This window comes from Rhinolophus hipposideros (genome assembly GCF_964194185.1).
Source record: "Rhinolophus hipposideros genome assembly, chromosome: 5".
NCBI lineage: Eukaryota > Metazoa > Chordata > Mammalia > Chiroptera > Rhinolophidae > Rhinolophus > Rhinolophus hipposideros.
The window spans coordinates 36136882-36152198 of NC_138051.1; the positions used below are offsets into that span (position 1 = coordinate 36136882).

At 35.0% G+C, this 15317-nt stretch overlaps 2 protein-coding genes across 3 annotated transcripts in view; one reads left to right on the forward strand and one right to left on the reverse strand.

Moving 5' to 3' along the window:
- FAM98B (family with sequence similarity 98 member B) overlaps positions 1-5172 on the forward strand; it is a 32068-nt gene extending 26896 nt beyond the window's left edge. Inside the window, exons 7-8 of the mRNA XM_081048228.1 lie at positions 2145-2312; positions 4429-5172. Coding sequence (XP_080904354.1) covers positions 2145-2312; positions 4429-4788 — 528 coding nt within the window. The 3' untranslated portion in view covers positions 4789-5172. The remainder of the gene's footprint in view (positions 1-2144; positions 2313-4428) is intronic.
- Positions 5173-5312: 140 nt separating this feature from the next.
- RASGRP1 (RAS guanyl releasing protein 1) overlaps positions 5313-15317 on the reverse strand; it is an 80103-nt gene continuing 70098 nt past the window's right edge. For both annotated transcript variants that reach the window (XM_081048226.1, XM_081048227.1), the window contains one exon: positions 5313-10870. In XM_081048226.1, the coding sequence (XP_080904352.1) occupies positions 10736-10870 (135 nt within the window). In that variant the 3' untranslated portion in view covers positions 5313-10735. The remainder of the gene's footprint in view (positions 10871-15317) is intronic.

Sequence of the window (15317 nt, forward strand, 5' to 3'; positions counted from 1 at the left end):
CAAAAAGATTGTATACCTTTGTTAGTATGGTTACTCTGGTTTCTTTCTTTCTATTATTTTGCTCATATTAAATAAGACTGAGTGTAATTTTATAGTTTTTTTTTCACTGAATTTATTATGATCAGTCTCATATCTCTATCAGATATGATTTCAATACCCTTTTTAAAGTTAATTTTTAATTTCTTACTTTTGGAGATATAATTACCATCTTAAAGTGAACAACTTTTTAGAGTATTCACTGTATTCTGTAACCATTACCACTATCTAATTCCAGAACATTTCCATCATCCCAAAAAGAAACAGGCATCCATTAGCAATCATTCCCAATACCCCCTCCCTTCCCTGGCAGCCACTACGATGATTTTCTGTCCTTTGGATTTGCCTGTTCAGACACTTCATATAAATGGAATCATACAACATGTGGCTTATTGTGTCTGGCTTCTTAGCATAATGCTTTCAAGGTTCATCCATGTGGTCTTACATAACTGTATTTCATTTCACTATCCTTTTTATGGCTGTGCTATATTTTATATAGTGATGCCATAATTTAACTCTTATTTTATACATTTTTTCCTGTATAACACCAGGAATATTCATGTGTAATTGTTATTTATGAATTTCAAAGTATATTTTTATGATGGATTCCTAAGTGGAAATTTACTGTGTCAAAGGTTATGACTCTTAATGCTCTTGACTCACATGGCCAAATTGGTTTTTTTGAAAATTGATATGAATTTAAACTCCTATCAGTAAAGTAAATGAAATTTTGTCTTCACTTTAGCCTCTTTAATATTTAGAATACTGTCAATTTTATTGTGAACTTGATGGTTAAAAAAGACTAAATTGTTTCAATTTGTGTATTTTATTGGGTAAAGTGTAACTTTTTTTCATAAGCTTATTAGTCATTTGAATTTCCTCTTTTTTTGAAATTTCTATTTGTGTCTTGTCGTTTTTTTCCCCTTAGGGTCTTCCTGTTTTCCTTTTGATTGAGCTTTTTATATATTAAGGAAGTTAGTTAGTTGCTTTATTTGTTGAAAATATTTTCCCCAGTTGTCTTTTGATTTTTTGTTTTTTCTTATGACTTTCGGTGTGTAGAAATTGTAATCTTTATAATATACTTAAGTTTTTCAGTTTAAAATAAAACCTTACACAATGAACTCTTTATTATATTTGGAATTCCAGTATGGTGTACCTTATTATTTTTAGAAATAGCCAACAGCTCATTCCAGCACCATTTGAAAAATAATCCATCCCTTTTCTCACCTACCTTTGATGTCCCCTTTATCATTCATTGCATTCATACATTTATGAAGCTCTGAATTGCCTGTTTTGTTTCATCAATCTATTTTTTTGTTCTCCCCAAGTTCCATGACGTTAGACTGAGGTAGGATAGTGTACTGTTACCTGTATACCTGTGCTTGGCGATCAGGTGTCTCTTTATTAGTAAGTGGGCAAAACTGGGATTCTCTCACTTTTTGGTGAAACTGTTTAAGCTTTCTAACCCTCCTTTTTTTTTCCATCTGCAAAAACAACCACTCTAAAAGGATGTTTTGAGGATTAAAGAAATGACTATTAAGTGAACAGTATTCTGGCACATTGAATAAGTACTCAATGAATGTTAGCTGTTAAGACAAGTATGATAATTTCATATTGCCTATTAATATCTGGTAGAACTCTTCTTTTTCAAAATTCTTTCAGTCATTCTTACATATTTAATTTCTGGATTAACTTTAGATTCCTCTTCCCTCCCTGCACCATCTTCTCAAAAACCATTCCAATAGAATTGCAGTAAATCTAATAGTTAATTTGGGGGAAACCTGACGATACTCCTCCAGAAAAACCTTGGTATTTCTCTCCATTTATTCAAGTTTTCCTTTTGTTTTTTATAAGATTTACTAATGTTTTTTGTCTTAAAGGTCATGTATGTGTTTTGGTAAAGCTTATTTAAGGTTTGTCTTTTGTTATGAATGGAACCTTTTTTGGTATTACTTTTTAAATAAGTTGTTACTGGTAGTTGTGCATTCTTTTAGTATCTGTTGGTCTGCTTTTTTCATTCTACATACAGATTATCAGATATTAGTGATTTCTCTTGCTTTTTCATTGACATATTCTTTGGTTCCTTTGCCCCCTAACTTGTCATTTAGGTGAAAACAGATGACATAGCAAAAATTTATCAGCCTAAGCGTTATGCTTTGTCACCCAAGACAACGATTACGTTGGCACATCTACTTGCTGCTCGTGAAGACCTATCCAAGATCATTAGGACAAGTAGTGGCTCCAGCCGGGAAAAGACAGCATGTGCCATTAATAAGGTTGGTTTTTTGTTCAGTACAGTAGAGAATGAATTCATAATATCCCCGTTTGGGGTTTTTACAGATTTCAGTCCATTTTTCTTTTGTCTTAGTGAACTCCTAGAAGAGAGTGGTAGAGGGGCGTCAGTCCATCTTGCCTTAGTTATGTTTTGCGTGTGCATGGTCATTTGAATTTCTGTATTCATAAATTAAACCAAAGTTTTATCTGAATTAGAGGAATTAAGAATTGTTTTTATCAATAGCTTTAGAAAGCATTATTTGTCTTTCCAAGAATGTAATCATTCTTTGTCAGTGAAAATCTGTAGAAATCATTTCAGGTACTGACAGTTTTCTTATATCCTTGGTGTAAAGGCAAGAGTACATACTTTGGAGTCATACAAATCTAGGTTCCCATCTTATCTCCCATCATTTACTTGGACAAATTGCTGAATCTCTTGGAGGTTCCATTTTCTGATTCAGAGTATACGTAGATCCATTTGTCTGACAGTGGATTTTAACATGCTCAAAGAGTGTGAATTTTTACCTTAACAAGCAGCAACAACAATAAAGTAATCTAGAATGTTTGTCAGCTCAGATAACATTTAGAGCACTCTATTGCAAACTTTACTACAAAAGAGCGAAAAATCAGAAGTAAGGGATTTGAGTAATTTAAAAACATTGTTTCTTACTCAGGGTAGTAAGAAAGGTACCCTTGATATAGGATACTTTATCAGAGGGATGGTTGTATATAAATTTGATTGGCCTAATTATTGCTCCATGAGGCACCAGTGTTCATGCTTCCCTACTTCCATTTTAGGTCAAGCTCCTCTATTTCCTGAAAGTGTTTTGCCTCTAAATATGTTACTTAATGTCTTGCATCAGGTTATGATCTAGTTTTGCTGGATCAAGGGTTTCCTTCTTTAGGTGAAATTTCCCATCTCTTTTCCTAGTTTATAATTTATAGTCTGATTATTTAAGGGCAATGTTATGATCAGTTATTGGAGCAGTGTCCCCCATATACCCACCAACATGACATGTTTGGTGGGGAGACCAGTGAGAATAACAACCAAGAAAAGCGGTTTTTTGGATTTGGTAATTAGGACATTATTGCTGACTTTAAAAGAATTGTTATATATTTCGAACCTTGCCCCACAGTGAGGATGTTGTACTTTCTGTCTTTCATTTATGACATAAATTTCTCAAACATAGTTTTGATTAAATGATTAAGGGAATTAGAACCTGATTTATAGGTCATTTTGGTTGAGGCAGTTACTGTTTTACCTTCTTTCCTGAAAGAAACTAGCAGGAAGCTATTGGCCTCCCCTTGGCAGTGGTGGGTGGGGGGGCCTGTTGTCTGTCTTTTTTCTGTTCATGGGCATATAAAGTAGGTCCTTTCTGCAGAAGGTCAGGGACTGAAACCAAACTTTCCTGGTTTATCCTTCAACGTATTGTAAAACATGGTTAAGGAAGTATATCAAGTCTTTATTTTCTTTATAATAATATAATAATTAGTATCATCATTGAAAGTGAGCTTAAGTTTCTCATAAGAAAGGAATGGTTCATTAAGAATCCTTGTATCTCCTTGAAGTGATGCTACCTTGGATTATAGTTATTATACTTACCTTTGACTTCGTTACATCCACATGTTATCATATATATTTCATACTTTGTATTTCTAAGCACATTTTATTTCAACGATCTTTTATTGGATAGTCTATTACCAAATCAGTGGCAATGGACAGTTCAGAGTTTTTGTTGTTGTATAAATGGAGGTGAATTGAATTAATGTTGGGTATGTAGTTTATGTATATTGAAAATATTTTGCTAAAAAGTTTCTTAGCGTGATGGATATTAGGCTTGTTGCAGAATCCGGTAAACGAGAAGTTAACAAGCCCTTAAGTTTCAGAAATGTTTCCCCAGATTGTTTAAAAATAATACCACATTGTGAAGAATTTGACATACATCACATTTATGTTTGCAGTATTAATTCATACTGCCATGTCTGATACTTTCATTTCCTTAAATATTTGGCTTTTGTTTCTTTATTAGAGCAGTAACTGCAATATCACTAGAATCATTTAAGTAAATTTTAACTTTTAAAATATTAGAAACTGAAAGAAAATGTTTCTTCACACAGGTGCTGATGGGAAGAGTGCCTGACAGGGGAGGACGGCCAAATGAAATTGAACCACCACCCCCTGAAATGCCACCTTGGCAAAAGAGACAAGAAGGCGGAGGAAGGGGTGGTTGGGGTGGTGGGGGTGGTGGTAGGGGAGGTGGTGGAAGAGGTGGCTGGGGAGGGGGTGGGGGCGGGGGTGGAGGCTGGGGAGGGGGTGGGGGAGGGGGTGGTAGAGGAGGAGGTTTCCAAGGCAGGGGAGATTATGGCGGGAGGGGAGATTATGGTGGAAGAGGGGGCTATGGAGGAAGAGGGGGCTATGGTGGAAGAGGTTATGGAGATCCGTATGGAGGCGGTGGTGGTGGGTATAGAAGATACTAAAAACTACAAAAACTAGATAGCATTGCTTACTTCTTAATAGATACATTAGGTGTTCTAAATAACATACTTGAATGTCATCTTTGAGGTAAACACCATATTAGAATCTCTGATGTTATCATTCTTGAATTGAATGAATATGTAAGAGCATTGTTTTATACTACCATTTGATCTCTTAGACAAAGTGATGATTTTTTCCATATTCTGTGTACCCTTAAGCATGTTATGTCTTTAAAAAAATGAGCAAAACTATTTTTAAAAATGTAAATATTTATTACCATCAAACTTGGAAAATGGAAAGTATTTTATTGTCATGATGGAATTTAGATTGTTACCTGTATTTTATTCAGGTTTGAGACACATAAATGACCCCACTTGTAATTAGAATATTGCCTCATCTGTATTCCTGTGGCTGTGTTTTGTATTTGTTAATTCTATTTTACAAAATAGGGGAAGGGACTGATAATTTTGTTCAATAGGTAGTTATGACTTTTTTTCTTTTATAGGAAGCGATTCCTCTGGCCAGATTTCTGTTAAAAGTTCCATTAATTGAAGCCTGAGTGTGTACTTTTTGGTATACATATTTATTTTCCAACTGCATTTGAAATCTGCAATTTTGTTTGGCTGACAAAGCAAAGTTATATTGGGGTCAGGATTACTCTAAAGGGACAAAGATGTACCAATTTTACATGATGATATAAAAAATATTCCTATAAATTGGTTTCTTCATCCTTTGGGCATCATTTTAGGTATCGGAATATTAAAAGGCAGGCTGAGATGTATTACGTAGGATTAGAGCAGTGATTTCCAGTTTCAGTAGACCAGAGGGAGGGCCAAAGCAGCCCTTGGTAATTCTGACTCACATCCAGGTTTTGGAAACACAGAGCTAGGGAGTGGTATATGTGGTTTGGTGGTTGGAGCAGTCAATGGCTTAGGGACCAGAAGCTGTGAATTCAAATCATTGTACTAGCCCTTTTAGCTATGGACTGAAATGACCAGAGATCTCAAGGGTTGATTTGTCCTTATTTGTCAGTGAGGAATGTGATAACTTGAGCGCCACTCAGGTTGTTTCATAAAGACCTATGTACAAGTGAAATTTGTTGAGAATTTATAGTGGACCTATTGTTTTACTGGTTTAAGAAATTGGCCAAGTAATGCATTTTATTTCTTAGTATAGAGAGTTAGAGAAAAAGAGATAGCCACACAAATTTTTTCATTTCCCTTTGTAAAATCTGTATTCCGAAGTAGGCTTTTGGTCAACACCTTTGTGGAACAAGTTTCTGTGCTCTAACCAATTGAATAGATAGAAAGATGAGTACCAGTGGACAAATGGTCTTTGATATTTGCCAGTTTTGTTGTTTTGTTTTAATAAACCCTGTGGTGAAATTTAAAATAATGTTAAAACTAAAAGTAAATGTACTGTGTATACTGCAGTCTTGGCCATGTATTTTTCAAGCTAACTCTTCGAAGAAATTTGTTCCGGATAGGAAAACAATTTTTTTTGGTTATTTGTAAACTTAGATTATTTTTATTATGTTTATATTTAATGAAGAGACTTAATTTCATTTGTGAGAATTGGAGAAAAATGTTTTCCATAATTAAGGAAACAGTAGCTGTGAACTCTGAAATATAATATTGGAAAATATATAAGCAGAGACCACTGGAGTAATATTTCAAGTGAGTTATTAGTTAAAACAGAAAATGTTCATTTAAAACCTTTACATTTCTGCTTCATTTCTTTTCGGGAGCTTTAATTGCTGATACAGAAAGGGTTTACAACTGCCTTCAACTTTTATCACTAACGGGTTATGGCAAATACTGGCAGAAACATTAATTTATCAATTTCTGTAAGATTTCTTTGTACCTTCATAGGAGTGCAGTTGAATTTTCCACTCACTGTAAATCTTACGTAAGTTTAGCATTTGCTACTAGAATCATGTTGTACATGGAACCACACCGATTTATACATTCCTATAAACTTCACTTGAATCAAAAGCTGAGTGGGTTAGGCAGACCCTAATATCTTATTCTTTACTGTAAGCTAGGATTTTCATGATAATCATTGTTCATTTGTAGAAGAGTGCACTGAGCAATAAGGCAATCATGTGAAAGTGTTTTACAAAATAAGTGCAGTGCAGTTGTAGAGCACTTCACTGCTTCCTGAAGCCCAACACCTTTTTCTCTGCCTCTGCATTCCTTTTTGCCTGGTCCTCATTTTCATTTTTTCCTATTACCTTGTTGTCCCTCCCCTTTTTTCTTTTTCTTGCCTTGGTGTAGCCTGTGGTATCTAGCAGCCTATATAAATATGTCTGTACTGGGAGTTTCTGGATTAAAGAAGGTAACTGACCTCACATCTGGACCATATAAAAAGAACATTAAGTCCTGTTCGTACATAACCACCACACCATTACACATAAGCTGTCAGCAAAAGAACAGATCAAGTGTTTTCTTTGAATCTATTCCCTGTGTTCTGCAGATCAGGGAAACCTTGCCTCACTAAATAGAAAACAGTTTGTAATTCTTTTTTTCTAGTAGGATTTTTACTGAGATTGATTTAATTCTATAGAACAATTTTGAAAGATTTAATATCGCTACAGTTTTTGGTTTTACAAAGAACAAAACATTTTAAACCAAAAACAATTACCTATATTTGTGTGAAAAGAAGGTACGATAACCCAAAAAAAGGTTTGTGACCAGAGAATGTTCTGATGGGCGATACTGTCTATACCTTGTAAGGAGCTGGGGTAGAGATCTTTGGGATGGGAATTGGGGCTGGAGGAGGAGAGGCAGTTTAATCTCTTCTTTAGGTTTAAGTTGTCAGTGTGACTTCATTATTTTGTGTGAAGTATTACGAAGTGCCCAAATGATAAATACACCCACATCCAAATATATTAAGATGCGTTCCGCAGTGGAATTTGAGTGATTGGAATTTTTGTCCCTTCTTCTGGTTGAATAAAAGTTGGCTGGGGATTAAGGGAAAATTATGGCTAGCTCTGTTCACTGTAAATAATCATGAGCACAAATGAAGTACTCTGGGTGGTCTACACTGGATTGAACCCTCCTCTACTAATTTCACCCACAGCTTCAAAGTTTCTTTACTTGCTAGTTTCCTTAGAACTGTGTAAAGACGAAAACCACTAAGAAATGACAGCCTCAAATTTGGCTCCTTCAGTGTTAAGTATCTATAAACTTAATATTTGGGATCACTGTAAGTCATTATGCAATAAGATGAGAAAAGGTTGACTATTTCTGTACTGTTATAAAAAAATGTCTAAGAACTTACACTGAATAATTAGTTACTTTGCTTTTCCTTCCAGGAAAACTGTTTGCTTAATAGAATAGGATAGGGGCATGGTCTCAGCTGTGGATTATAGTCAAAATTCAGGTGAAGGTTCTACATATTCATGAACTAAAAGAAATTCAAGACATCTATTTTGGAGGGATCCTAATGTCTTTTATCATATAAATATTACACAAAAAAACTTACATTAGGTATAAAAAAAAACTATACATTCTATACATTTGTTTTTTCCTGGCAATTCTTTTACATAATACATCTTTAGACAGAAATTCACATATAGTCAGTAAAAAGGCAAGTCAATTACCAAAGAAAATGAAAAGTGACATTGCTGTTAACAAAACAAAATTTGTCCTTGTTTTGACAGATAAATATATACCCAAACTTATTTCAAGTAAGTACAAGACACAAAAATTTGTATCCTAGGCTTGATAAACCAAAAATTTGTTCCATATTATTTTTGGAAGATTCCACTAATCCCATGTAGCTCAGTGCAAATAATATTAATGTACACACTATACTTCTTTGGCTCTTGCTGGACTGTAAAAACCTGTGATGAAACTACTGCTTCCTGTCCATTTCAGTGATAAATTCTGGCATGCTTGAGACCCTGTAACCATAACCATGTTACTTTGACTAATTAAGGGGACTGTGACATTTTGAATTCCTGTAGATTACAGATTATTTACATAGAAACTAACCTGGATGGAGGGTAAGAAGAATGAAAAAATTTAATTGTTACATGACTGTTCAAAAAAATTGAGCGGTACTGGCTTTGGTCTGTATCAGAAGAATAATGGTGAAGAATATGAATTTTAAAGATTATCATGAACTAATGTTCCATATAAGGTAAGTAGCAAAGTGCTTCTGTAAGTTTCCATATCAGGTGGTGGACCTCAGCAGCCCTGCTGTGCGATTTTTGAATTTGGATTTAGAAAAGAGTAAGTTTGTGTGTAAAGTAATTATTTAAAAACACTAACTGAAAGCTAGTCACTAGCTTTGTCACTAAAGCTCAGTACAAGGAGGTATGCAAATGGTAACTGGTCTTGCATCAAAGAAGCTTCTTAAATGGTCTGAATCCTCCAAGGAAGCTACTGTGTGCGTGTGTGTGTGTGTGTGTGCGCGCGCACGCACGAGCACATGTGCACACACACGCACACATATATACTTTATATTCTGATTAAGACTTGTTGGCTTTAGGTTTGGAACTTCTAATTGTTGAGATTATATTCTTGGCAGTGGTCAGCTTGATTATGAATTTCAAGTCATTTTGATACCAGGCTTTCCAAGCATGGAAATAAAATGACCATATGAATTTTTTTAGAGAAATAAAGAATCATCTGACAAAGGAGTTTGTGAACAGATGCCCAGACCACTAAATGAGCCCATTTATCATTAACCTTATTAATAGATAACTCATAGGACTCTTACTTGTGATTTAGCCAAACAATACCGTTTACATTGTGAGTAAATTCTTCATCTAATAACAAACTGAACTTTATATTTGTGTAAATGACTAAAAGTTGTTTTAATTCACTTCCTCCATTTTATGAAAGAGGAAACAAATTTGAAGTCACATACATGCCTGCTACTGTATATACATAATATATATATATACGTATATGTACACGCTTGTCAGCTGTTATTGAAGGCTGTGATCCAATTAGCTTATTTCTAAATAGTATTAATAGTGAAGGCAGTATAAGCACAAATTCAGCTCAAAAATAGTTACTTCCAAAGAAAGGGTCAAGATGGCACATGAAGCACTAAACACTTTAAAAAAACAGTCATAAAGTCCTAATTCTATCCACTGTAGATGATAATGAGGACAAACATGTTGCAGTATGTTTATTTTTAGCTAATTAGCCAGTCATGTATGAGATGATAATAGCCATGTTTTCAGGTATTTAATTTGGCTTCTTACTTTATTATGACTGTGAGACTAAAACTATGAGTTGATCTGCAATTGGATAACGTCATGGTGTTTAATCAGCACCCTCCTGTCCTGAAATTTGCGGCTATATCTCTAGACGTTCACTTCTGCCTAGGTAGATATCCTCGTGTGTATGTATGAGTGTAGTGAGGAAGGAGGACGGAAAGGTTAACTGATTCGATTTGAGGTAGTGAAGTGGGACCCAGATTTGCAAAGAATTCTGGAATATAGAGAGGTGAATCTAGTTTTGGAATGTGGGTATTTTAATATAAGCAAGCTCTGGATAGAACAAAGTAAATCCCTCAGTTCACAGAAAACCCTGGGGAAGGAAGCAAATTTCATTTTTTAGGGATTTTAGTTCTAAGGAAGCAGCAGCCAGGCAGGCCACGTAGAAGCTACCTTGTCAGAAAACTATAGTCATAATTTTATCACACTTTTGCTATTCGTCTCAGGGAAAAAAAGTTTGTGGTATGAATGGTAAAAATTTTGCATCCTTCAGTTTTCCTTCCCTTTGATTCAGCTAAGTGGAAGAGAAAACAGTACCACACATGAGGATTCTGAGGTTAAAAAAAAAAAAAAGAATAACTAGCTTTTCTTTTTTAAAGTACCCTTTTTAAAGCTGGTCAACCTAAGGTTCCCTGGATCTTTGTGTTAATAGTTTGGGAACTGAGACTTCTGCTACACTCATCTACAGATTGTGCCCCTTAAGAGTTTCTGGGCTAAGAACAGTCACTCTGTTCCATCTGATTTAAGCCACGGTTGCTTTTTGCAAGTTGGAGGCTTTCTATTTTCTTCTTTGCATATTTCAGTTGAATCTTTAGAGCATCATTATCTGCTTTCAGGGTATTTATTTCCTAAAGGGAAAGGAGAATGAGGCATGTTAATAAAGCAGCAATGAATAGCAGATCATCACAATATCAGGAGTATCAGAATTGATTGTCACTTCCCATTCACTGTGGCTGAGAATTAAAAACTATTTTCAAAACAGTTATTTTGCCCTGAATAGAAAATAACAAGTTAAATATTAAATGAGCAAACAGCAGGGTTTGCTTTTGTTACTCATATCGAAGATGTGAGTGCCTAAGGCAGAATAAACCATTCCTGGGCAATAGGTGGATAATGACAAAACCTTTGACTTGTGTAGCAACAGACCCAGTTTAAGTAGACCTAAACATGGCAGAAACAGTCTCTGGTTGGGTCTAAGGTATGAAAGCAGCGCCTCAGAAAACTAATGGAGTCTTGATAAAGATAGAAATTTTATCCCACCCAGAGGCAGCAGTGGGTTTCCAGTCTTGACTTTTTTAATTGAAATCTATGTGACACATAACATTATGTAAATTTAAGGTGTACAGCATGTTTGATACTTATATAATATGATTGCCATTGTAGCTATAATTAACACCTATCATGTTACGTAATTATCCTGTTTTCAGTAGTTGCAGTAATTTAAATTCTAATTTCTTATTGAGTTTGATGATTTTAATACAGTATTGTTTATATTCACTATACTGTACATTATATCTCTAGGGCTTATTTACCACTCATTGTAAGATTGTACCCTTAAACAACATCTATTCTATCCTCCCACCCCCATTGCCTGGTAACTGCCGTTTTATTCACTGTTTTTACAAGTTTGGCTTTTTAATATTCTACATATTAATGGTAGAATGTAGTACTTGTTTTTCTGTCTGACTTATCTCACTTAGCATAATGTGTTTGAGATTCATCTGTGTTGTTGCAAATGGCGAGATTTCATTCTTTTTTATGGTTGAATAATATTCCATTGTGTGTATGTACCACATTTTATCCATTCATTCATCAATGGATTCATAGGTTGTTTCCATATCTTGGCTATTGTAAATAATGCTGCAGTGAACATGGTGGTGCATTTATGTTTTTGCGTTAGTTTTTTTGTTTTCTTCTGATAAATACCCAGAAGTGGAATTGCTGAATCATATGGTAGTTCTGTTTTCTCATTTTTTGAGGAACCTCCATACTGTTTTCCACGTTGGTATAACAATTTACATTCCCACCAAGAGTGCATGAGGGTTTCTTTTTCTTCACATCCTCATCAGCACTTACTGTGGCATGTCTTCTTGACGACAGCTATTCTAACAGGTGTCAGGTGATATTTAATTGTGATTTTGATTTCCATTTCCCTGATGATTCATGATGTTGAGCAACTTTTCATGTAACTTTTGGCCATCTGTATGTCTTTGGAAAAATGTCTTTTCTCATTTTTAAATTGGATTTTTGTTGTTATTGAGTTGCAATGAGTTCTTTATATATTTTGGCTATTAACCCCTTATCTGACATATGGTTTGCAAAAATTTTCTGCCATTCTGCAGGTTTCATTTATCATTTTGTTTCTTTTGTGCAAAAGCTTTTTAAGTGTGATGTAGTCTCATTTGTTGATTTTTACTTTTGTTGTTTGTGCTTTTGGTGTCATATCCAAAAAATCATTGCCAAAACCAATATTGAGGAGCTTCTTCCCGTACGTTTTCTTCCAGGAGTTTTATAGTATCTTGTCTTATGTTTAAATCTTTGATCCATTTTGAGTTAATCTTTGTGAGTCGTGTAGTATAGGAGTTTCTTTGTTCTGCAAGTGTTTTTCTAGTTTTCCCACACCATTTGTTGAAGAAACTGTATTTTCCACATTGGGTGATCTTGCCTCCCTTGTCGAATATTAGCTAACTGTACAAGCAGGGGTTTAATTCTGGGCGCTCTTTTCAGTTTCATTGATCTATGTTTATTTTGTGCCAGTATCATGCTGTTTTTATTACTATAGCTTTGTAGTATAGTTTGAAATCAGGAAGTGTGATACCTCTAGCTTTTTTAAATTTTTATTATCAGGATTGCTTTGGCTATTCAGGGTCTTCTGTGGATTCATACTGTTTTGGGGATTATTTTTTCTATGTCTAAATAATGCCATTGGTATTTTCATGGGGATTGCATTGAATCTATAGATTGCTTTGGGTAATGTAGGTGTTTCAATAATATTCTTCTAATCCATGACCACGGGTGTTTTTCCATTTGTTCGTGTCTTCAGTTTCCTTCAGCAAATTCTTGTCATTTTCATGGTACAGAGCTTTCACTTCCTTGGTTAAATCTATTCCAAGTATTTTACTGTTTTTGATGCTATTGTGCATGGGATAGTTTTATTTCTTTTTCAGATGTTTCAACCTTAGTGTATAGAAATGCAACGGATTTTTGTAAGTTGATTTTGTATCCTGCCAACTTTACTGAGATTGTTGATTAGTTACAATAGTTTCTTGGTTGAGTCTTTGGGATTTTCTATACAGAAACTCATATCATCTGCACATAATGATGGTGTTACTTCTTTCCTGTTTTGGATCCGTTTTATTTATTTTTCTTGCCTAGTTACTCTAGCTAAGACTTCAGTACTATATTGAGTGGCGAGAATGGGCATCCTTGTCTATTTCTGATCTAAGAGGAAAAGCTTCATGTTTTTCTCCATTGAGTACAATGTTACCTGTGGGTTTGTTATATGTGGCCCTTGTTATCTTGAGGTATGTTCCTTCTGTACCCAATCTGCTGAGATTTTTTAATCATGAAAGCGTGTTATATTATTTCCCTTTGATTTCTTTGACCCATTGGTTGTTTAGATTCCATGTATTTGTATATTTCCCAGCATTACTCTTATTGTTGATTTCTATTTTCATGCCATTGTGGTCAGGAAAGATAGTAGCTATTATTTCAATCTTTAAATTTGCTAAGATTTATTTTGTGCCTCATCATATGCTCTCTCCTAGAAAATGTTCCCTGTGTACTCAAGAAGCATGAGAAATTCTTTGGATTGAATTTTCTATGTATGTAAAGTCGATTTGTTCTAGAGTGTGGTTCTATTCCAACATTTCCTTATTGGTTCTCTGTCTATATGACCTATCCATTGCTGACAGTGGGATATTGAAGTCCCCTACTATTATTGTATTGTCTATTTCTCCCTTTAGATGTGTTAGTATTTTCTTAATATATTTCAGTGTTCCAGTTATGGCTGTGTATGTATTTGCCATTGTTATACCTTGTAATACTCCTTTTTAACCCTTTATACTATAATTAAGTGGTTAATACACCATTCTATTATATAGTTTTCTAATTCTGTTTTTCACATTTGCTAGAGTATTGTAGGAAAGTAGGAGATGGGACAACTGGGGACAACAGGCACTTGTCCAAATACTTTATTCTGTAGGGTCAATGCACTTCTTTTTGTTTAGAGTACAAAGCTCAGGGTGAGCTTTGAATTACAGATAGATAAGTCATTATAAGGATTTTACTTAGCGGGAAAGTGGGACTCATTGTTCTTCTACCGTAATAATGAATTGTTATCCCTAGGTCTCTATGACAGGATAAAAGAGAGGCAGCTGGGAGGATGGTGAGAGGGTTTACGAGCTCTGGTATTACTGGGTAGGAAATATTCTGGACCTAACTCATCTCAAAGCTTTCTACCACCACTTCTTGCAGCAAGAAGTCATTGTTGCCAACTCTACTGTTCCTTTTCATGGGCATGTAAAATGTCAATATCTGAAGCAAACGGTAGAGAGGGCATGGACTCCTGACCCTGTGTTTTACAGAGGACCAAACAGCTCACAGAGTTTAAGAGACAGCTCACTAGCTAGTGTAGTAGGCGTATCTGGGACTAGAAACACAAATCTTCATCCCCAAGGCCATAGTTCTTTCTGCTCTGTTTAGTTCACTTTTCAAGATTTCTTCCTTTTTTTTTTCCTTAAAAGTTGCTTTTGGCAGTTTCTATACCTAAAGAGAGAGGGTTTTGTGTAACCCACATTTTGCCACCTTCTGAGTGTTTTGATTCTTAAAGCATGTCTTAAGAATACTCTGAGCAAGAGACTATGTTTCATTCAGAAAGTCTGTTCTCTTTTCATATGTTCCTCCTAATATTATGTTCTTTGTTCCAGGCACCAAACCAAAAGTTTCTTCATATGTGTCTCTAACTCAGTTCCTGGGAGTGACAGGGAATAAGGTAGGGACTCCTAAGGCTTCTTGCACAGTTTCACTGTGTACTATGTGGAATTATTTAAGGAATTCACCGAGGTGGATGTTGGTTTTATATTTGTACTGATACAAATATAAAACACATGGCCATCCTGGTTGTTTTGAAACAAAGACAGATAGGCATTCCCCCCCTTTAATAAAGTGAATGATAACATTGGAGCTAATATATCTTTGCTTCCCTGTCTCTAAAATAATGTACCTGTCACTGGTAAGAAACTATGGTCCCCATGACAAGAAGTCTTATCTAAGCCAGCTCACTGTGAGCTTTGT